At 37.4% G+C, this 22,011-nt stretch overlaps 1 protein-coding gene across 10 annotated transcripts in view; it reads left to right on the plus strand.

Moving 5' to 3' along the window:
- TFDP2 (transcription factor Dp-2) overlaps window positions 1–22,011 on the plus strand; it is a 162,899-nt gene that overhangs the window by 75,274 nt on the left and 65,614 nt on the right. For 2 of the 10 annotated variants that reach the window (XM_060298522.1, XM_060298523.1), the window contains exon 1: window positions 10,733–10,861. The exons of 6 other annotated variants lie outside the window; for them this stretch is intronic. In XM_060298522.1, the coding sequence (XP_060154505.1) occupies window positions 10,774–10,861 (88 nt within the window). In that variant the 5' untranslated portion in view covers window positions 10,733–10,773. Of the gene's footprint in view, window positions 1–10,732; window positions 10,862–17,063; window positions 17,138–22,011 lie in introns of those variants that run through there. 2 more of the 10 variants (XM_060298525.1, XM_030873320.2) reach the window with 2 other exon arrangements.

Consider the following 22,011-nt stretch of genomic DNA (forward strand, 5'->3'; position numbering starts at 1 on the left):
GCCATAATAAACTCTAGGAAGTCACTTAGCAAAATATTGGAATATTAGGAACATTAGAGAAATATTAGAAATATTAGAGGATTTTTAAAATTAACAGTATCATATAATAATTATGTTGAAGAATTTGAAAATACTGATAAAAAATTATTTGGAGGAAAATATCAATTACCAGATTGATATTTTTTTAAGTAGAAAACTTGAAAATTCTAATTATGTTGGTAGAAATAGCAAATGTTGTCCAAAGAATTTACTTTAAAGAAGACTCTATTCCTGACAGTTCTATGGGCAAGCTTTTCCCTGTTTCTAAGAACAGATAATCCAGCCAATAAAACATGCAAAGTATAAAACCAAAGACTTCCAGTACATGGAACAAAACTGATTTAATTCATAAATAAAACTTAACAGTACAGAAGGTTATAAACCAATTGCACAACTATAGTAGCAAAAAACCTAAGTATTAGCAAATAAAATTAACATTATATTAAGAGAACTATATGCCATGAACCAGAATTTGCTTCAAGAAACTAAGGATGGTTGGTTTAATATTAAGAAATTACCATTAATATATTTACATAGGTAGATTAAAGAGGAACCATATTTTTGTCTGAAATACTTTTCAGGCTACATTTTAAAAGATTTGGTCACTTTTTAAAAAAATATCCTTATGAACTAGGGGTTAAAGGTATTTTAAAATATATTTTTTAAATGTCTATCATTAAGTTATTAGTCAATACTATATTTAATACATTTCCATTAGAAACATACTATATTTAATACATTTCCATTAGAAACAGACATTCTCATTTAAGATAGGAACAAGATAAGGAGATTCACTGGTACCACTATTACTTATTTGGTTTCCTGTTGTTTTGTTTTTTAAAGTCAGATTTATTGAGGTATGATCTATGTGCAGTAAAGTTTACTATTTTTTGGTGTTTTTTGTATATTGTATATTTGGGGCCTGCTACCTTGCTATAAACTCATTAGTTTATTAAAAATTATTACTTTTTTTTTTTTTAAATTTATTACTTTTGATAGCTTTTTTGTAGATTCTTTTGCATTATTTATGTCTACTAGCATTCTTTGGATAGATACCACTTGTTTGTAATGTATTATCCTTTTTTATCTATTGCTGGATTAAGTTTGCTAACATTTTGTTAAGGATTTTTTTTTGGTACTTTTTTTCAACTTTTTGGCCGTGCCACATGGCATGTGGGATCTTAGTTCCTTGACCAGGGATCGAACCCGTGCCCCCTGCAGTGGAAGTGCAGAGTCTTAACCACTGGACTGCCAGGGAAGTTCTGTTAAGGATTTTTTATGGTGGTAAAATATACATAACATAAAATTTACTGTTTTAACCAATTTCAAGGTATACTTTGGTGGCTTTAAGTACAGTCATAGTGTTGTGCAGCCATCACCACCGTCATCTCTAGAACTTTTTCATCATCTCAAAATAAAACTCTACACATTAAATAATAATTCCCTATTCCCCTTCCTCTAGCCACTGGTAACCATTGTTCTAATTTCTGTCTCTGAATTTGATGATTCTTGGTACCTTATATAAGTGGAAACATACATTATTTGTCCTTTTGTATCTGGCTTATTGCACTTAGCATATTGTTTTCAACGTTCATCAATGTTGTAGCATGTCTCAGAATTTCATTCCTTTCTAAGACTTGTTAAGGTTCATGAAGGATATTGGCTTGGAATTTTCTTATTATTTCTTTGTTTAGTTTTGGTATCAGCCTTGTGTTGGCCTTATTAAATGATGTGGGAAGTGTTTTCTACTGTTCTGTTTTCTGGAAGAGTTTGTATGTAGCCATGTAGGCCTGAAGTTTTCTTTGCGAAGAGGTTTTAAACTGGAAATTCAATTTCTATAATAGGTATAGGGCTATTCAGGTTGTTTTTCCTTGAGGGACCTCTGGTAGTTTGTATCTGTCAATGGATTTGAAAATGTGTTGTTCAGTTTCTAAATGTTTGGAGATTTTTTTCCAGAGACCTTTTCTGTTACTGATTTCTAGTTCAATTCTGTTGCTATCAGAGAACATCCTTTGGAGATTATTTGAATTGTTTTGCAGTTTTGAGGTTTGCTTCACAATCTCTCCCATGGTCTAGCTTAGTAAATGTTGCAAATGCACTGAAAAGAATGTGGATTTTGCTGATGCTGAGTGGAGTGTTCTATAAATATCAGTGATGTCAAGTTGATTGCTAGTGGTGATCAGACTTTCTGTATCCTTTCTATCTGTCTGCTTATTCTGTTAATTACTAAGAGAGAAATGTTGGTCTCCAATCATGATGTTGATTTTTCTATTCTGTGAGTTCTGTCAGTTTTTCCTGCATATATTTTGAAACTCTGGTTTTGGGCACATGCACATTTAGGATTGTTATGTGTTATTTTGTTCATTTGTTTGTGCTGTTTTCTTTTATCATTATGTAATACCTGTCTTTATCCCTGGTAACATTCTTTGTTCTGGGAATCTCTGAATTTACTTAGGGTCTCTAGATAATTTATATTTAATATAATAATTGGTATGATTGAATTTAAATCTGCCATATTGTTAGTTTTTTTCTCTATATCCCATCTGTTTCCTGTTCTGTTTCTTTCTTTTTCTTGATCTGTTTTGGATAAATTGAATTTTTTTTGTGATTCCATTTAATTTACATTCTATTTTTGCTTATTTGTTATACCTGTTTTTAAGTTTTTGTTTTATTCTGTTTTGATATAATCATTTATTTGTTTTATTTTTTAGATTCCACATATAAGTGCATACAATATTTGTCTTTGTCTGATTTATTTCACTGAGCATCCATGTTGTTGCAAATAGCAAAATGTTATTCTTTTTTATGGCTGAGTAGTATTTGTGTGTGTGTGTGTGTGTGTGTGTGTGTTACATCTTCTTTATCCATTCATCTGTTGATGGATACTTAGATTGCTTCCATTATCTTGCCTATTGTAAATAATGCTACTGTGAACATTGGGGTGCATGTATTTTTTCAAATTGTGGTCTTCATTTTCTTTGGATATATACCCAGGAGTGGAATTGCTGGATCAAATGGTAGTTCTATTTTTAGTGTTTTGAGGAACCTTCATACTATTTTCTGTTGTGGCTGTATCAATTTACATTCCCACCAACAGTGCATGAGGGTTCTCTTTTCTCCACATCCTCATCAATATTTCTTATTTGTGGTCTTTTTGACAATAGCCATTCTGACAGGTGTGAGGTGATACCTCATTGTGATTTAGATTGCATTTCTCTGATGATTAGCATTGTTGAGCATCTTTTCATGTGCCTGTTGGCCATCTGTATGTCTTTGGGAGAATATCTATTCAGGTCTTCTGCCCATTTTTTGATTGGGTTTTTTGCTTTTTTGATATTGAGTTGTATGACCTGCTTATATATTTTAGATATTAACCCCTATTTGTTGTATCATTTGCAAATATTTTTTTCCATTCAGTAGATTGTCTTTTTGTTTTGTTGATGGTTTCCTTCTCTGTGCAAAAGCTTTTAAATTTAATTAGGTCCCATTTGTTTATTTTTACTTTGTTTCATTTGCTTAGGAGACAGATCCAAAAAATATTACTACAATTTATGACAGAGAGTGTTCTGCCTATGTTTTCTCCTAGGAGTTTCATGGTTTCAGGTCTTATATTTGTATACAGTGTAAGAAAATGTTCTAATTTCATTCTTTTACATGTAGCTGTCCAGTTTACCCAGCACCACTTACTGAAGAGATTGTCTTTTTTTCCCCATTGTACATTCTTGCCTCCTTTGTTATAGATTAATTGACCATAAGTATGTGAGTTTATTTCTGGGCTCTCTATTCTGGTCCATTGATCTATGAGTCTGTTTTTGTGTCAGTACCATACTGTTTTGTTTACTGTAGCTTTGTAGTATAGTCTGAAGTCAAGGAGTATGATAACCTCAGCTCTGTTCTTTTTCAAATTGCTTTGGTTATTTGGGGTCTTTTAGGAATATTCTAGTTTGTGTAAAATGCCACGGGTATTTTAATAGGGATTGCATTGAATCTGTAGATTGCCTTGGGTAATATTTTCATTTTGACAATATTAATTCTTCCAATCAGTGAACAAAGTGATCTCTCCATCTGTTTGTGTTGTCTTCAGTTTCTTTCATCAGTGTCTTGTAGTTTTCCGAGTACAGTTCTTTTACCTTCTTAGTTAAATTTATTCCTAGGTATTTTATTCTTTTTGATGCAATGGTAAATGGGATTTTTTTTGCTTAATTTCTCCTCTTCTGATGGTTCCTTGTTAGTGTATATAAATGCAGCAGATTTCTGTATATTAATTTTGTATCCTGCCACTTTACCAAATTCATTGATGAGTTCAAAGTTGTTTAGTGGCAACTTTAGAGTTTTCTATGTATGGTGTCATGACATCTGCAAACTGACAGTTTTACCTCTTCCTTTCTAATTTAGCTTCCTTTTATTTATCTTATTTTTTCTTGTCTGATTGCTCTGACTAGGACTTCCAATACTATGTTAAATAAAAGTGGTGAGAGTGGGCATCCTTGTCTTGTTCTTGATCTTAGAGGAAAGGCTTTCAGCTTTTCACCTTTGGTTATGATTTTAGCTGTGGGTTTGTCAGAAATGGCCTTTATTATGTTGAGATATGTTCCCTCCCACTTTGATGAGAGTTTTTATCATGAATGGATGTTGAGTTTTGTCAGAAGCTTTTTCTGCATCTATTGAGATGATCATATGATTTTTGTTCTTCAGTTTGTTAATGTGGTTTGCCCTAGAGTGTACATCTTTTAAGTTATTACAGTCTGCTTTCAAAGAATTTATACCATACCTTGTATACTTCCATTTCCTCTCTCCTCTTTTGTGCTATTGTTAGCATACGTTTTATTTTTACATAGTTATAAGCCCTGTAATACGTTATTAGTGTTCTGGTTTAGACTCTCAATTATCTTTTCAAGTGATTAAAGATGAAAGATAGGAAAAAATTTTTCTTCCAGTCTAATAATGAGAAAGTTTAAATAGTTATTTTAAAGCCCCTGTCTGATATTTTCAACAGCCAGGTCACATATGAGTCTGTTTCTATTGGCTGCTGTATTTCTTGGCAGTGGGTTTTTTTTCCCTTTTGTGTGTGTTTTACAATTTTAATTTAATGCCAGACACCTTGTACAGAAACATAGTAGAGCTTGAAATAAGTAGTATTTATACATGGAAATGGGCACACTTCTACTTCTCATAGGGCAATTGTCTGTGGGATTGAGTCAGTCAGTCAGGAGTTGAGCTGGGTGTGGGTTTTGATGTTGCCATGATTATGTTCATCGTATCTCAGAGGGAAAAAGAGGTTGAACCTTTAAGAAAAATCTTGGTCTTTGGAAAGGGGAAATGATTCTGAATAGTGCATGGTGGTAATTACTAAGTTTTGTCTTATGGCCAGACCTATTCAACTCATGTGTGAATCCTATGAGAATAGAGTGGGTATGGTTTCTATGAAGACAACAAAACAGTTATCTTTTAAAACATAATTGAACAAGAATCATCTTGTTAAGACACAGGCAGTGCTGCTTATGTGTATCTCTTATACGGCAGTCTAGTAAGGGAGCAAAATATTCTTCCTTATTTCAAAAAAGGCAAAACTTGAAGCTTGGCATTTTATGGATGCCCAGTGTTTCTGCAGAGGAAGGGGGAGGTGATCTGTGCCTACTGCATTGCTCAGCAGCACTTACTGGAAATGAGCTTTCATTGAGGCCATGAAACAGACTGAGGTGGTGTTTCTCTAGCTAAGATACACATTGTAATCACCAGAGACCTTTAGAACAGTACTTCCCACCCTCAGAGGTTCCAGTGGAATTGGTTTGAGATGTGACTAGACATGAGATGTTTAAGTTTCCCAGGTGATTCTAATGTGCCGCCAAGGCTGAGGCTCATTCCTCTAAAGGCTCGCAGAAAGCCCGTGGGCTGTTGGAGACTTTGTAGGATCCGGAAGATTTGCATTAGCAGATGGAGGAAATACTAGTGATATATAAATTACTATCATTGCTGTGATATACAGAAAAGCAATTGTTTTATTATGCTGAGAAACAACTTAGCACAAGGCAAGTCTTGTCTTTTAACAACTCAATAGATGAAAGTTATTCCATATTCCTAGCAGAGAAAAATAAGTATTTTAAAGTTGACAATTCCTTCCAAAGCAAATAACAGTTATGTAATGCCATTTCAATCAAATATTTTTAGAGTTTTTAAAAGCCAGTAATGTCACTCACTGCCCAGACCTTGGTGCTTAATACCGTTCTCCAATAAAAGCATCCAGGACTCCTTGGAAAAATAGCTAATCTATGTTTGCACAGGAAATATACAAAATGAACATGGTATCAGAAAGTAAGGAAATATTAAAAAAAAAAAAAGTGGAACATGCCAAAGCAACACAGGAGCCAACCTGAAAAAGATCCCAGGGGCCAAAACTGGAGCAGTTTGAGCAACAAAATAAATAACGTAATGTTGGATTTTAACCTAAAGTATAAAATAAAAATAAACAAGTACATAGTCATATGAATAAGTGACTGAATAATTAAGTGGGAGAGAAGAGACAAGTCTCCCGTACAGAATTCCAAAAAATTTATGTAGGTACTCCCTACTCAAGGAGGTAGAGCTTTAACCCTCCAACCTCTCCTTGAGTGTGGGCTACATTTATTGCAATGCTTCCAAAGAGTGACTTGTGTCTGTATGGGGAGGGGGGGAGAAGTAACTTTACAGTGGGGAAGCCTAGAAACACCAGCTTGTCCAGGTGATCCTCAAAGTTAATGTTAATAGTCATAAGTCATTCTGATAGCATGTGTCCTCGATATGATGTGAAGAGATCTTCCTCCCGATAACCCATACCCCTAGCCTAACAATGAGGAAAAAAAAAAAATCCGAAAAACCCAGATTGAGTGGCTTTCTACAAAATGCCTGATCAGTACTCCTCAAAACTGTCAAGATCTTCAAAAACAAGGCAGATCAGAGACCAAAGGAGGCTTAGTAAACACCACAGCTAAATGTCATACAACTATATAAATTAAATATTGGCATTACAAGAAAAAACGGGGCAGCAGAGTGGGAAATTCACAGAAGAAATGCAAATGGATAATAAAAATATGAATATATATTCAATTAACCAGTAATCAAAATGCAGATTTAACTGACAAAGCCGATGTTTGCCAGTCATATTAGCAAAGTGAGTTTTTTGTTAATACTCACTTTGGGGAGGTAGAGGAAATTATGGGAACTCATAGAGTGATACAACCTCTTTGGAGGCTAATTTGCTCAGTACCTATCAAAAATCTTAAAAATATGCAACCTCTGACTCAACATTTTTTCTTCTGTGGATTTATCCTAATTAAAGAAAGATCTGTGGGAAGATTTTAACAGAGAATGTTTACCATGGCATTGTTGATAAGAATGAAACATTGGAAGCAGTGTGATAAATGAGTATATTGTGACACTGTTGTATGGTGGTATTCTATAGATATTATAAACTAAGCAGTTTATTAAGTTCAAAAAGTTAAGCCAGCATATACAGTATGATTTCCTCCCTTCCTTTTTTAGAAAAAGAAAAATATGTAGCATAGAAAAGGAATTGCTATATGTATATAAGATATTAATTATAATTATTTCTGGGTGTTTGAATTATAGATGATTTTAACTTTCTCCTATGTGCTTTCATATATTTTATAATTTTTCTGCATTGTACATGTGTAGTATTTTGGACATCATGTAAAAAGCTATTTAAAAACAAAATCTTATGCCTCTATCAAATTAACAGACTTTCTTAAGATTATGACCTGTGTTGGCAAAGGTAAGAAAAGTTGGTTATCTTCATTTCATAGCCACTTCTTGTTATCCTGTTTATTCATTTCTTCTTATCTACTTCTATTAGGAGTGTGAGTCAGTACAAGCACTCTGTGGGAAAATTGGTAATACTTATCAAACCCCTTAAAGTAATTTACAGTCTTTCACCCAGTGGAAACCGTTCCAGGATTTTGTCATTAGAAAAGAAAAAGATTTGAGTGTAGAAGTGCTTATTACATAATAGTTTATTAATGCAAAAATATGGAAACTGTGGAAATATCCATTTATAAGGAAATAAAATATGATACATCCACACAGTGGAATATTATGCAGTCATGATTGTGTTTTAGAGAATATTTATTGAGGTTTGAGAATCCTCTTCCTTTTTAGTCTTCTGGTCAGAATGGCATTCATGATCCAGATTTTTTTTTTTTTACATCTATATTAGAGTAAAAAACATTTATTGATAGTTGTAATGTATCATTTTATAGATGAGGAAATGAGGGCTTGAAAATGTTAAATGAGGTGCCCAAGTCATGTGGCTTGTAAGTGGCTGAAGTAAGATTTTTATTTATTTATTGGCTGCATTGGGTCTTCATTGCTGAGCCTGGGCTTTCTCTAGTTGCGGCGAGCGAGGTCTGCTCTTTGTTGTGGCGCGTGGACTTCTCATTGCAGTGGCTTCTCTTGTTGTGGAGCACGGGCTCTAGGTGCATGGGCTTCAGTAGTTTTGGCACGTGGGCTCAGGAGTTGTGGCTCATGGGCTCTAGAGCGCAGGCTCAGTAGTTGTGGCGCACGGGCTTAGTTGCTCCGCGGCATGTGGGATCTTCCTGGACCAGGGCTCGAACCCATGTCCCCTTCATTGGCAGGTGGACTCTTAACCACTGCGCCACCAGGGAAGTCCTGTTGTATACTTTTTAAATACACAGTGTATATAGTTTTAGGTTCACAGCAAAATTGAGCAGAAGATACAGCTGTTTCCCATATACCCTCTGTCCCCACTCCTATGTGAGTTTTGTTTTTCTTTCAGTTCTTAAAATTGCTGTAAAATACACGTAACAAAATTCACAGCCTTAGTCATTTTTAAGTATGCAGTTCAGGGGCACTGAATATATTCATAATGTTGTACAGCCATCTTTAAGACAGTCGTTTTAAAGTCTTTGTCTGATATATCTGCCATCAGGACTTTTTCAGGGACAGTTTCTGATTTCTTTTTTCCCCTTGCGTTGGCCATAATTTCCTGTTGTGATTTTTCGTTGTTGAAAACTGGGTGTGTAGATCTAATAACGTAGTAGCTCTGGAAATCAGAATTTCCCTCGTCCCCAAGGTTTGCTGTTGTTTGTTAACTGGCTTTGTTCATTTAAAAAAAAAAAAAAAATTGTTGTGGGCTGTCACTGTGCCAAGGATCAGCCTGAGGTGTAAACTTAAGGTCTGCTCAGGTCTTTTCTGAGCCTTTCCCTGGGCGTGTGTGGTCACTTTCTAATTTTCCCAGATATGCAATGTCCTAGTCTTTAATGTCTGGCTGTGGAAAGGGTAAAAAGAGAAAAATGAAGGAGGGAGGGAAGGCCAGGAGTCCTTTCAATCCCCTGGAAGTCACTTCAGCTGGAGGGGGCTGGCGGGGGCTGGGTGGAAGGATGTGAGGAGTTACAACAGCAGTGCTGCCCACTTCTTTGTCTGCACCTCTGTGAGCAGAAGCAGCAGTCCCCAACCAGGACACGGATGCCTGATATTTGGAGACCGGGCCCTTTTTGCCCACCCTGGCTCCCACATGCTGTGTGCAAACTGCTCCAGGAACAGTGTACAGCTGCCAGCCACATGGCTGGGGTTGGGGGAGGGGTAGCTACTACTGCACCATCAGCTATAAATTGACCAAAATTAGCTGAAATTTACCATCCAGGCCTTCCTCTGGAAGTTGCAAGACTTCCTTAGACTCCAGAGTTTCAGAAGAGTTGTATGAGACAGATTCTGCCAGTGCAATTGTTGCCCAGGTGAATAGATGGATTCCTGATGCTTCCTATTCTGTCATCTTCTCAGAATCCTCTTTCCAACATGACAGAACTGCAGCAATATCTCTGGCATATTTGGAAAACTATTACAGAAAATTGTGGATTACTAACGGAGAGGACAGCTAGTTGATGGTAATTAGTAATGGAAAGTTATTAGTTATAAAAATTCATCTGGGTCTAATCATTAAGAGCCTGGAAATCGGGCAAAAGCAGATAAAATTTCTTCTGCTGTCAGTGGAGTTCTTTTAACAGATGGGAAGCAACTGAAGGTATTTGATCAGTAAAGGACACTTATTCATTCATTTATTTGTTTAATAGGTATTGTTTGACTATATACTGTGTACGAGATGGTTTTTTAGACAGGAAGGGTGGAGGGATGGAATGGGAGGGCTGGAGAGCCAAAAACCCGTTGTGGAGGAATTCACAGACATGTAACTTACAAAGGAATATGATGTGGGAATAGGAATATGGGAACTTAAAATAAGACCAGGTCTCCTTTAGGGAATTGGGAATATCTTAATTGAGGAGATAACATTTTATGGTTTTGGAGGAATACTAGTTTACCAGGTGAAGAATATTGAGAGCTTAACAGTAAGGTCATGGGCTGCTCAGGGAATGGTAAATAATTCATGCCTCTGGAGTTGTGGGAAATAGACCTTGAAAAGCAATTTGGGCTCTGATCATTAAGGGTGTAGTGTGATTTATTTGATGAGGGAAACATCAGAGATTTTTAGGCAGGGGAACTGAAATGATTTTCTTTTTTTTTTTCTCATCTGGAATAGCTTAATTGGCATTAATGAACTAATATTTGACATAAAGAACAATACTAGATTTTAGTAAGACTTTTTTTTTTTTTTTTTTTTTTGTGATATGTGGGCTTCTCACTGCTGTGGCCTCTCCCGTTGCAGAGCACAGGCTCCAGACGCGCAGGCTCAGCGGCCATGGCTCACGGGCCCAGCCGCTCCGCGGCATGTGGGATCTTCCCGGACCGGGGCACGAACCCGTCCCCTGCATCGGCAGGCAGACTCCCAACCCCTGTGCCACCAGGGAAGCCCTTAGTAAGCCTTTTGATTACATCTACTCATTGAATTTATATCTCTAATTAATATCCATAGACTTTAAATGTGTGGACTTTAAGAACTGGATTAGAATCATAGTTCTACCATTTTGTAGCATTTATACAAGTTATTTGATGTGGTAAACCTCCATTTTCTCATCTGAATTATTGGGCTTCTTAAGTTTCTGGGCACTATTGACAGGGGGGAAGTAATGAGATTTCTGTTGAATGGGGAAGAAATCAAGTGAGACTCTCCACTGCATGTAATGTAGTCTGAGTGTACTCTACGGACTGGTTGAAGGCCATAAAAAAGGTGTGCATTTAATCTATAAGAGACAATTAGTTCTAAATAGGTTTTTGTATGCTGTGCTTAAGGATTTGGAGAAGGGAACCACTGAAGGTTTTTAAGCAGGAATCCAGTTTTTCCAAACTGCTTCAGTTGTATCCCAGTATAATTATTAATAGTGTGCCCTCTTTAACTCTCAATGGTTAACCCAGTGTGGATAATAAATTTTGTGGTCGGTCACCTTCTAAAACAAAAATATAGTAAGAACAGAGAGCCGTGGTTGAGCCATTTAGAATACAAGTAATGAGAAAAAAATAAAAGGAACCCCCCCTAGAAGGTTGGAGTGAAACAGAGAAGAGTCTTTACAAAAATCTTTACAAAAGCCAAGAGAGGACAATTTTAATGGTATTAAGAATGTGAGATTTGTGAGGTCAGCAAGGTCACATTCGCAAGGTTATGGAGCATAAGTGTACATTGATTTTCCAAGTAGAGCTCCTTGTCTACTCTAGACAGTACAGTTTCATTTGGGCACTTGGAGAGAAGCCAAATTGGGTCGTTTCTTTGAGGCTAAGGACTCTGCCCTTTATTTTTATATCCCTAGTGCCTAGCACAGTAGGTATCATGTAGGAGGTACTTGGTGCTTTTTTTAAGAATTGAAATATAATTAATCGTTTGTAAAAAGGTGAAAGAGCAGCTATGGATATCACACTTTAAAAAAATTCCGTCAGACGGAAAGGAGGATGTTTTTAGTTGGACAGCAGTTAGAAAGGAAAGAGCTCTGCATCTTAAACGTTAAGATGAACTCAGTGAAGAGGGAAAAATTAAAATTTCTGAAAAGGGAAGGAAGTTTGAAAGCTAAAGTTCTTGCCGCTTAGGGAAGAGTCTATTACAAAGTGAACAGTGTGGCCTTAAAGAGATAAGTGGATAACATACCCTCACCTACCCTCCAACCCCGCCCCCAACCCTTTGATGATTTAGGAATATTCTAATGAAAAGAGTACAGACATCAGAGTCAGAAAACCTAGAGCTTAATCTTGACTTTACATTTTACTAGATTAGTGGCAAATCATTTACTCTCATATTTAAATGATTCGGCTAGAGATTTTAGTGGCATCTGTGAGATGCCTGGAAACCCCTCCACAGATCTCTTCCTCATCTACCTAGCTACTACATTTTCGTGATTATGTCCTTCTGGCCACAGTTGATTGTTCCCCAGCACATCATCGCTTTGACAGCATTTCACTGGCCAGGACGAGCGCCTGACCCAAATTCCGCCAATGAATGTCTTCCTGGTATGTTAAGGCACAGGCTGAGAGAGGGTTAGTGGAATCTGTAAGATATAAAACTAGTGACACGTCAATGACCATGTTTCCCACCAGCTGAAGAATACTGATCTGTAGTGAAAGAGAATGATGCTGGCGTGAGAGAAAAATCAGGAGTCAGACAGACCCAGTCCTGGCAGCCTGAGAGTTCCTGAGACCCTGCTGACCCCTGACCCTCCTAGTTTGTTTCTCTAACCTTTTCTTGCATTCGGTGAGCTAGCCAGTTGAGCCAACTAATTTCTTTTCAAGTCAGACCAGTATGAGTTGAGTTTCTTTACCTTATAACTCAACTAATACCTGAATTTGGGTGAAGTGTTGTGACTCCAATGCTCATGCTTTCTCCACTGTAACATATTCTTTCTCTAGGGCTGAAAATCTTTGGTCTAAAGTTCTGTCCCTTCCTAACTTGTGAGGGCTTTAGTGAACTATGTCTGTCCTCTCTAGCGCCTTTGGTCTCTTCCCTTTCCATAGATCCTTCTCTGAGGTACTGGCAAATGCCTCCCTCATCCTGGAAAGCCTTCGCCTTATTCATTCGGCTCCGCTAATTCAGCTGTGACTAAAGCACGCAAAGGGATTTTGGTAGAAGATAAGTTTAGAAAGGGGCCAGATTGAGGAAAATTTAGACAGCAGTTTTAGGTCGTTTGCTGTTATTGTCTAGACCAAAGATGTTTAATAGAACTTTCTGAGATGATGGAAATGTTCTGTATCTGCAAGCTGTTAGCCACATGTTGAGGACTTAACATGTGTCTAGTGCAACTGGGAATTGAATTTTTAATTTTATTTAAATTTAATCAGTTTAAATTTAAATAGCCATATATGGCTAAGGCTACCAATGTTGATAGTGCAGCTCTAGCCATCAGGAGGTCATCAAAAGTTGTATTTCTTATTTCTTTTGTTTTGTTTTTTAAATCAGGGAAATGATGTGTGTTTTAGAAAAAAAAACAACTGGAAACAATGTGGTCATTTGGATGGTGAGGAGGAGGCAAGAATAGAAAATCACTTTCTTTTCAGGATGATGATGCCTGTAACAAGGATGGGGAATGTAGGAGGGTGAGCTGCGTTGGGACAGTAGACGTGGAGCTCAATCCTGCAGAAGTTGTGTTGACGTCGTGGGACTTGTAGACAGAGATGTCCAATAGGCCATTGCAATGAGCGTTTAGAGCAGAGAAGCCCAAGACTAGAAGTATACATTTTTGTAGTCGTCTACATAGAGGTGACAAAGCCATAGAAATGGGTAATGTCCTCCAAAGAGGAAATATAAATCTTGGAGAAACGAGCATCAAGGGCAGAACCTTGAAAGATGTCTACATTTAAAAGGTAGAGGAAGAGGAGGTGCAAAGGTGAAGTTAACTATGGTCACTATGCTATACATTAGATTCCCAGAACTTATTCATCTTATAGCTGGAAGTTTAGATTTAGATTACTTCCATGTCTTAGCTATTGTGAATAATGCTGCAATAAACATGAGAGTGCATAGAAAAATACTATATGATATTTTTAAGAAACCGACACTTACGCATGCGAGTGGTAGCAGGAAGTCTTTGCTTTAGGCATAGCCCTCATCAGGGAGATTAGACATTTTACTTGAAAATGTGAATAAGTATGTCCCTCATGATATGGATCTGGTAGATAGTTATATTTAGCAGGCATGGGGCAAGTAAAAACTATTATTGTGCTATCATAGTGTAATTTCTGCCTATAGAATCACAAATGTATCTGTAAAATATGGTTAATCTTTGGTCAGATGGCCAATAGACATAGCAAACCCTAGTCCAAATGAGTTAGCTTATAAACTTGGGGAAGAGAATGGCTTGTCCCCTTTGGTGTTTGCTAGATCATCAGTAGTTGTAAATAATATAATGCTTAAGTAGATTTTCTTTGTTTCTTTTTTGGCAACTCTGTGCGGCTTGCAAGATCTTAGTTCCCTGACTGGGGATCGAACCCAGGCCCCCTTCAGTGGAAGTGCAGGATCTTAACCACCAGACTGCCAGGGAATTCCCTTAAGTAGATATTCTATCTAAGATTAAGGAGAAATTGTTTGGGAGAACCTACATAAGATGCATTTTATTATGCCAGTGGGAAGACTCATGAACTTCCCCATAATGTGTCGTACACTCATGAAGGCGTACAGAAGGTAGTGATCAAGCTGCCTGCTGAGAAAAGCTTGGGAGTAGATTGAAGAGCAGTGTGAATGAAGAATTTGGGAGTTGAAAGGGGGCACTGGCAAGGAAGGGAAACAGAGACAAGTAAACATGGTAGAGAAGGGCTTAAGGTCAGATCTCTGGAGCAGACAATAAGGAGCAGGTCAATTTGCTGCCTAGCTCAGTGCCTGATGCATAGTAGGTGCTCAATAAGTATTTGTTGAAGGAAAGATGAATGATGGTTAGGGAGAAAAAACATTGCTCCTGCAGGACCAATGGAATCCTCCTTTGGCCCAATGTTATTTTATTCATTACTTGACCTCAGTCATCACAATGTCTTCCTGACCTTGGGTTACTGTTAATTTATTGTTAGAATACATACTAACTATTCCAGGTAGAATATTTGAACATGTAAATCACTGTCCAGCCCTGGGGGTGGGGGAGGGGATGCTCTGCCTACTTCCTACTACTAGAAGTAGTAGGATCGCAGTGCCTGAGTATTAGAAAGTTTAATTTCCTTTTAAGACTGTAGCAGAGTAGGTATGACAATATCTAGACCCTGAATATCCTGGCCTTGGGTGACATGGGCGATCACTTCTGGCTAACCTCACAGGTTAGAGGTATGTGCATATTTACTCTGTGTGGTTTCTGGTAAGGTGATCAAGAATGGTGAGAAGCAGGATAGGGAGATTAAAATTATTTCCAAATGTGGGTATATAAACAGATGTAACCATGTTAGATTTTAATACACAAAACTGATTGGATGCTGGGTAATTTTCAAGTTTCTTCTTTTTTTATTCAAAACTCCTCTGAAAACTGATAGTCCACAAAACCTTAGTGTATAGAATTTTAACTGATTCCTTTACTCAGATATTATAGTGACCTCATTTGATATTGAAAACAGATTTTAGAATCTGAAAAGATACAGAGCCATAGAGGTTGTATTTTCGATTTTAAGCTAACATGTACTTACAGCTCAATTTAATTTATACCCTATGCTATATTATTTTTGACATATCTCTGTGTGTATAAAAGTGTAATATGTGGTACATAGTCTGTTTACAAAGAAAAACTTGACTAAGAAAAAGCTCTGTTTGATCTGTTTCATTCAGTATATGTTTATTGGGGTGTCTAACAGGCTCTGTTTTAGCCACTGGGGATATAGCACTAAACCAAGCGCAAGATCCTTGCCCTGCTGGAGCTGTTGTCAAGACATACTTTCAGAGAGGAATATTTCAGATTAGGTGGTACCTGATCAAAGAAGGAAAGGTACCTTATTCATCCAGGAGAGTTACACGTTCAGGGAACTGAGATATAAACCACCGAAGGCAGGGATTTTCATTTGGCTTTTGTTCACTGCTGTATCCACGGAGCCCAAAATAGTGCTTGGCTCATATGTCCGTTGACTGAAGCGTTTATTGTTTTGAATTTGTATAATCAGAGACATGTACTTTGATAAATGATCTTTACACCGAGCTGGTTGAAAATTTTATAGTCTCCTTTACCTTATTTTTATGTTTGTTACCTACTTTCTCTTCCTCTTGGGGCCCATTGTCAGGACGCAGGCACAGCTTATTAATATTAATAATTAGTCATATGGTAATCTGATATTGCAAAGGTTAGATTTGGAAAGGAATTTAATAGGTCATCTTTTGTTCAGCTTCCTGCCTAGGAAAAACCGAGTAAGATAATTAGGTATGTATTTTTAATTAATCATTTAAAAAACTAGGACAACATAATTGGGTTCTCTCGAGAAAATGGAGAAAGGTACTTAACCCTAGATACAAAGGTACTAACCTGAAAAAGTTAGAACTTCTAACTGTGTGGGAAAGTGAAAAAAATTCGAGCACCACTAAGCTGCTCTTTGTTGATATCAGAAATGGGCCTGTCATTCATTTTGGCATTGAAGCATAGCCTCCTATCTCAGGGGGCAGAACCAGGACTTTTTTTTTTTCCCTCCCAGAGGAGCTGGACAGTTATTACAGGTTGAAAAGCCTGACTAGTTTTTCAAGAGTTTCTCCTCCTTTTTTTTTTTTTTCCCCTCTGAAACTCATGGTGCTTTTGCTCTGCTTTCAAGATGCACTGAGGCCTCCTGCTTTGTGACTGCTTTGGAGCCCGCAAATACCCTGACATGTATAATTCGAAATATGCAGGTTTCATAAGTAAGTTCCATCTTGGTTTTTAGCCAGTTAAAATTCAAGTTATTTTTAGAAAAATGTTAGGGTGGAGTTAGGCAGCGTATTCTTTCACCACTTTTATTTTAAGCCTGTTTCTAAAACAGTAAGACCTGTACTTGGTTCGTTTTTAAGTGTCTTTGTTGCATTAGACAGTATTCATATGTCTTTTAAAAGCTAGTAATGAAACTATTTTCTTGAGCATCTTTTTAGTTTTACTGAGAAGTATTTTAAATTGAGTGTTTCTGAGCTCGATTGCTCATGTCTGACACAGTCTCAAGTTTCCACTGAATGGTAACAAAGACTGTAGAGTGTTGTTGGTACTGCAGTGAGAGGCATGCTTCATTAGACCAGGTAAGAGAGATCATTTTGTTTCTTACTGCTGGGTGCGTTTTTACAGGGTTTATTTTATATTCTTTCAACAGCAGCAGTGTTAAATTGATAAATAGCCAGGAGCACGCTGAATTCAAGACGTCCTTGCTTGTTGCAGACAGGAAAGCTACAGGGTATGGGGGTTGGGGTGGGGGGGAGGGGTAGAGTAAGCTTAGTTTATCACTGTTACTTATATAAATCAATTTAAATATAAAGATAATTCTGGAGCTCCATTTTCTCCGTGCAAGAACTAAAGAAGCAGTTAAAGAAATGAATAATATTAAAGGTACTTCGTGGTTCTTACTTGTGAGTGCAATTCAGATGTGAGTTTTTACTTTCATTTCTTTCCAGTAGTTAATAAAATAAGCTTTGCCTCTAACTCTACATTTTTTTTTCCATTTACGAAAACTTTGAAATTGTCAACAGCAAAATATGCTTCCTCAGGATCTTTGAAATAAACCTGACACTTACAAAAACATTTCAGCTTTTATAGCTGTTTCATTCTCTCTTTTTCCTAGTACATTTTTCTTAAAAGTATTTGTGCTTTGAAAATGTCAGCTGTATTCTAATGAAGCTCAGGCATTGTTTGCTCATAAAGGGGCCGGTGCATTCCACTGCTTTATGGTTTATTATGAGGCGCAGTGTGAGAGTTTGGGTGGCACCATTTGGTGTCTGCCTCTTGGGGTAGTGACTGCCATTATGTTCGCGTTGGATTGGCAGAGAAAATATAGAGTGCAAGATCCTATATGAATCTGGATCCTGTGAAGAAAATCTTTACCATAAACAATAGCTACGTGAGCCTGGAATGTGTGACAACTTGAGCTGATCACTTCAAGTACTCTTGAAGCCTGTATTTTAGTTATAATTAATAGTCTCCCAGTAACATCTCTGGTTTTGTGATGTATGTAAATAACATTTACTCACTATTTGAACTGTAGTAAAGTGAATGTCTCTAGGTAAACTATGACATTTTAAATGGGGACGGTACAATTTTCAATCATACATGTACTTTAAAAAAAAGTTTGAAGGAACTTAGTGTCGGGGGGAGGGGGAGTGGGAGTGGGAGAGGAGGTCAGGCAGAGAGGCTTTCTTTCAGTTGGGAAAGCCCTGATGAAGAGAAAAAGCAACAGATGTTTCTTCTGTTACAATTGAGGTTGTTTCATTCAAAATTCACAGTAGCTGGAAACGGGAGGGGTGGCCATAAATCTGACTTAATCAGTGAATAAAGAAAACGTAGTCATTTCAAATTTATTCTTTTACATTCAGGATTTGAGAAACAGTATAGAGTAACATATTCTGAGTAACATACTTTTTGAAGAGGCTTTTCTTAATCTTAAAAATTTTATGTGTAATTAGTGGAAATGTGAGAAAGCTAATTTTAGTGCCTTTAAGTGATGGAGAAAATGATTATTAAGTCATAAAGAATATTAGGAAAAAAACGAAGCCACTATAAAATATATAAGGAATACTTAGGTGGCAAAAGTTTGTAATTACACAATAGGTATTAAGGCTCAAAATGAAATTGCAGTATGAAACATCATTTGCATTTAGTGAGAGACTATTTTATCTTCAGTGTGAAGCCATGAGACTTATTTCTAAAGAGCTTTGAATAAGAAATGTGGGAGAAATATTTTGAGTTTAATTGAAATGATGTGTTGCAGTTTCCCTCTTTAAAAAAAAGATAGTAAGTAAGCTAATGGAAGGAGGGGAATGTTTATCTGCTGAAAAGAATAAGAAGAGCTTGGACGTGATATGCATGTAATGAAAGCAGTCAAAAAACAGTTTTTTAATTCGTGGAGTTCATAATGAGTAAAGTAAAAATCTATCCTTTTACAAGTAACATGTAGAGAAGTTCTGTGCTCCCGTATACTGTGTGTTTATATGCATTACAACTTTATGTATTTCTTAAAGTTAGCTCTTAGAAAACCAGTGCTGAGCGCTGAATCTTTCACATATTAGGCACTTATTAAATTTTGCCCTACCCTACACTGTAAAGTTAGTAATAACGTATAATAGCCAAAAACTTCTTTGAACCGTAGTTCAAAATTTGCATATTGAGCAAATGTTAAACGATTTTCTAAATGTTTAGTTGGTCTAAGGAAAGGACTGAGAAAGATACCAAGATTCAAGGAGGTTATTAAAAATGTCTCTTGCTCTGAGCTAGGATCTGTGGGCTTCCCTGAAGATTTTCTTTGCTTCAAATAATGACAATAGAATTTAGAGATTTCAAAACTTTTCAGATCATTGTTTGAATTAAGATTGAGTTTAAAATCGATCTGTGTACATTTTGCTTTTTTAAGGAATAGCAATATGGAGCATTTGAATTTTTTTCTAAGATAACCAACTTACATGGAGTTTAAAATGGATTTACCAAGTTATAGGTTTGATTAGAGTAAGAACTTTTATAATTTTGACCAAAGAATGTATAGTTTTGATGGAATAGACAGTCCTAAAAAAAAGTTGGTGACCTCACATGTGAAACATAACTTTGACAGCATCATAGATTGCAGTTATCAAAAATGTGGGTCAGCGGCTTCCCCGGTGGCGCGGTGGTTAAGAATCCGCCTGCCAATGCAGGGGGACACGGGTTCGAGCCCTGGTCTGGGAGGATCCCACATGCCACGGAGCAACTAAGCCCCTGGGCCACAACTACTGAGCTTGTGTTCTAGAGCCCGCGAGCCACAACTACTGAGCCCACGTGCCACAACTACTGAAGCCCGCGTGCCTAGAGCCCGTGCTCCACAACAAGAGAAGCCACCGCAGTGAGAAGCCTGGGCACCGCAACAAAGACCCAATGCAGCCAAAAGTAAAAATAAATAAATTTATATTAAAAAAACTGTGTCACTTATGATCATAAATGTAGGCATGACAGTACGTTACAGCATCATTAACAACAGTGCAGAAGTAATTGAGACTGTTAACCCTTCAATTTAAGAGCAATATATTGGCTGAAAAAAGACTTCTGGAGTGAAGTACCTGTGGTTCCTGCCTTATATGTGAACTCTTTAGCAAAAATTGATGTCTGGGGCAATCTGAGCCTTCCCTATTCATTTTTCTCCAATTCAGAATACCCAGAGAGTGACCGATGTAGATGTTCTCTCTGCCTTACATATTTTAATGCAATTAGAAACTGTTGACGGTGACCTAGAAATCTCTCATTTCTGGTGTGGAAGTCAGAGGGAAGATTTGCCGGACACCTACATTTTTCTGAAAAGAAAACCTTTTACGCCGTTGTTTAGGAGCAGGTATGAGTGTTGTGCCTTAAGTGTATTATGAGCTAACTCTGTTTTGCAAGTGGCTCCAGGAACCGATGGTGTAATAGCATTCTTCCTTTCTACCAAGTTTTAAGCAACCAGTTTTCAAGTGAACTTTTGGGTCTTGACTCTAAAACTGGAGATATCAGCAGGGGGCTTTGTTTTCGGCATTTGGCTCTCTCTTGCAAAGTTTGGCAGCTCTCTTGGCAATTTCTCTGACAGAAAGATGAAGAGACTTCTAACTGAGCACTTACTGTTTGCCAAGTAGACCCAGTAGAACTTATTTATAAAATTTAGCAGAATCTTTTTTTTTTTTTCTGCGGTACGCGGGCCTCTCACTGTTGTGGCCTCTCCCGTTGCGGAGCACAGGCTCCGGACGCACAGGCTCAGCGGCCATGGCTCACGGGCCCAGCCGCTCCGTGGCATGTGGGATCCTCCCGGACCGGGGCACGAACCCGCGTCCCCTGCATCAGCAGGCGAACTCTCAACCACTGCGCCACCAGGGAAGCCTTAGCAGAATCTTTTAATGGGCAAGATTTTAGTACAAAAGCGTTTGTTGATACTGGTGTCTAAGATTTCCTGCTCTTGACAGTATGGTTTAAATGTAGCTTCAGTAATAGCTCTCAGTGGAACATATTATTGAAATACGAAGTTAGTAACAATGCAATTTTGAATGAGCTACTTAGCATGACCTATGGAATATAATGATCCCTTTTCTTATTTGCTAAGGAAAAGAACTGCCTTTGAAATTCTGATTCATGGGTGGTCTTTGGTCTTTTTGAATTTGTGTCCTAAAGTTTTAAATTTATTTTAAGAACGCACCTTTTAAACTCGATCTGTCTGTAGTCATTGCCACCTTTTGTAAATACTAGAAAAATAGCTTCTCTTGACTGTAAATTTAAAATGATTTATTTGTTAACACTGTCTGGGGCAGGTTACCGTCTCAGAGGGTAGTGGGCTTCTTCTGGAGAGTGATTTCCAATTCAGTGCCTTTGGGTGTTGTAATGCTCATCAGTTCTGACCCTTGTGGTTGTGCCCAGCTGCGTTGATCTCCTCTAGCCATTCAGTGGCTCTTGGTACCAGATAAAATGTGCTGCTTTCTGTTCACACTCTTTTCTAGGCATGCGGACAGCGTCTGTGTGCCATCTGGCAAGTGTGTTGGCTGTGGTGATGGTGCTAAAAGTAGTGGTTGAAAATAGGCTAAACATTGAAAAGATACAGCATTTAAGAACGAGACAAAAATGATGATGATGATAATAATATAAGGGTCACTTGGCCCCTTCTCTTTTTAAAATGAAAATAGAGGTAAGTGTAGAAAGAGTCTACTTAGACTCCATTACTTCCTGAATTTGAACAGAGAGGAAAGGGGCACTTGCAGCCGTTTGTCCCAGTCCTGCTTGATCCTGATCATCCTCTGAGGCACTTGTTTAAAATACGCATTCCCACCTGGTTTCTTTAGGTGTTTAGTGGAACCCAGAAATACGTATTTTGAATAAGAGGGACACTGCCCCCTCCCACTTTTGTTCACCCCCTTTGTATCCTATGTCCAAGCACATTTGGTAAGAATTACTGGGAAGGCGTGGAAGAACCAAGTTGTTTGAG

This window comes from Globicephala melas, chromosome 4, assembly GCF_963455315.2.
Source record: "Globicephala melas chromosome 4, mGloMel1.2, whole genome shotgun sequence".
Classification (NCBI taxonomy): domain Eukaryota; kingdom Metazoa; phylum Chordata; class Mammalia; order Artiodactyla; family Delphinidae; genus Globicephala; species Globicephala melas.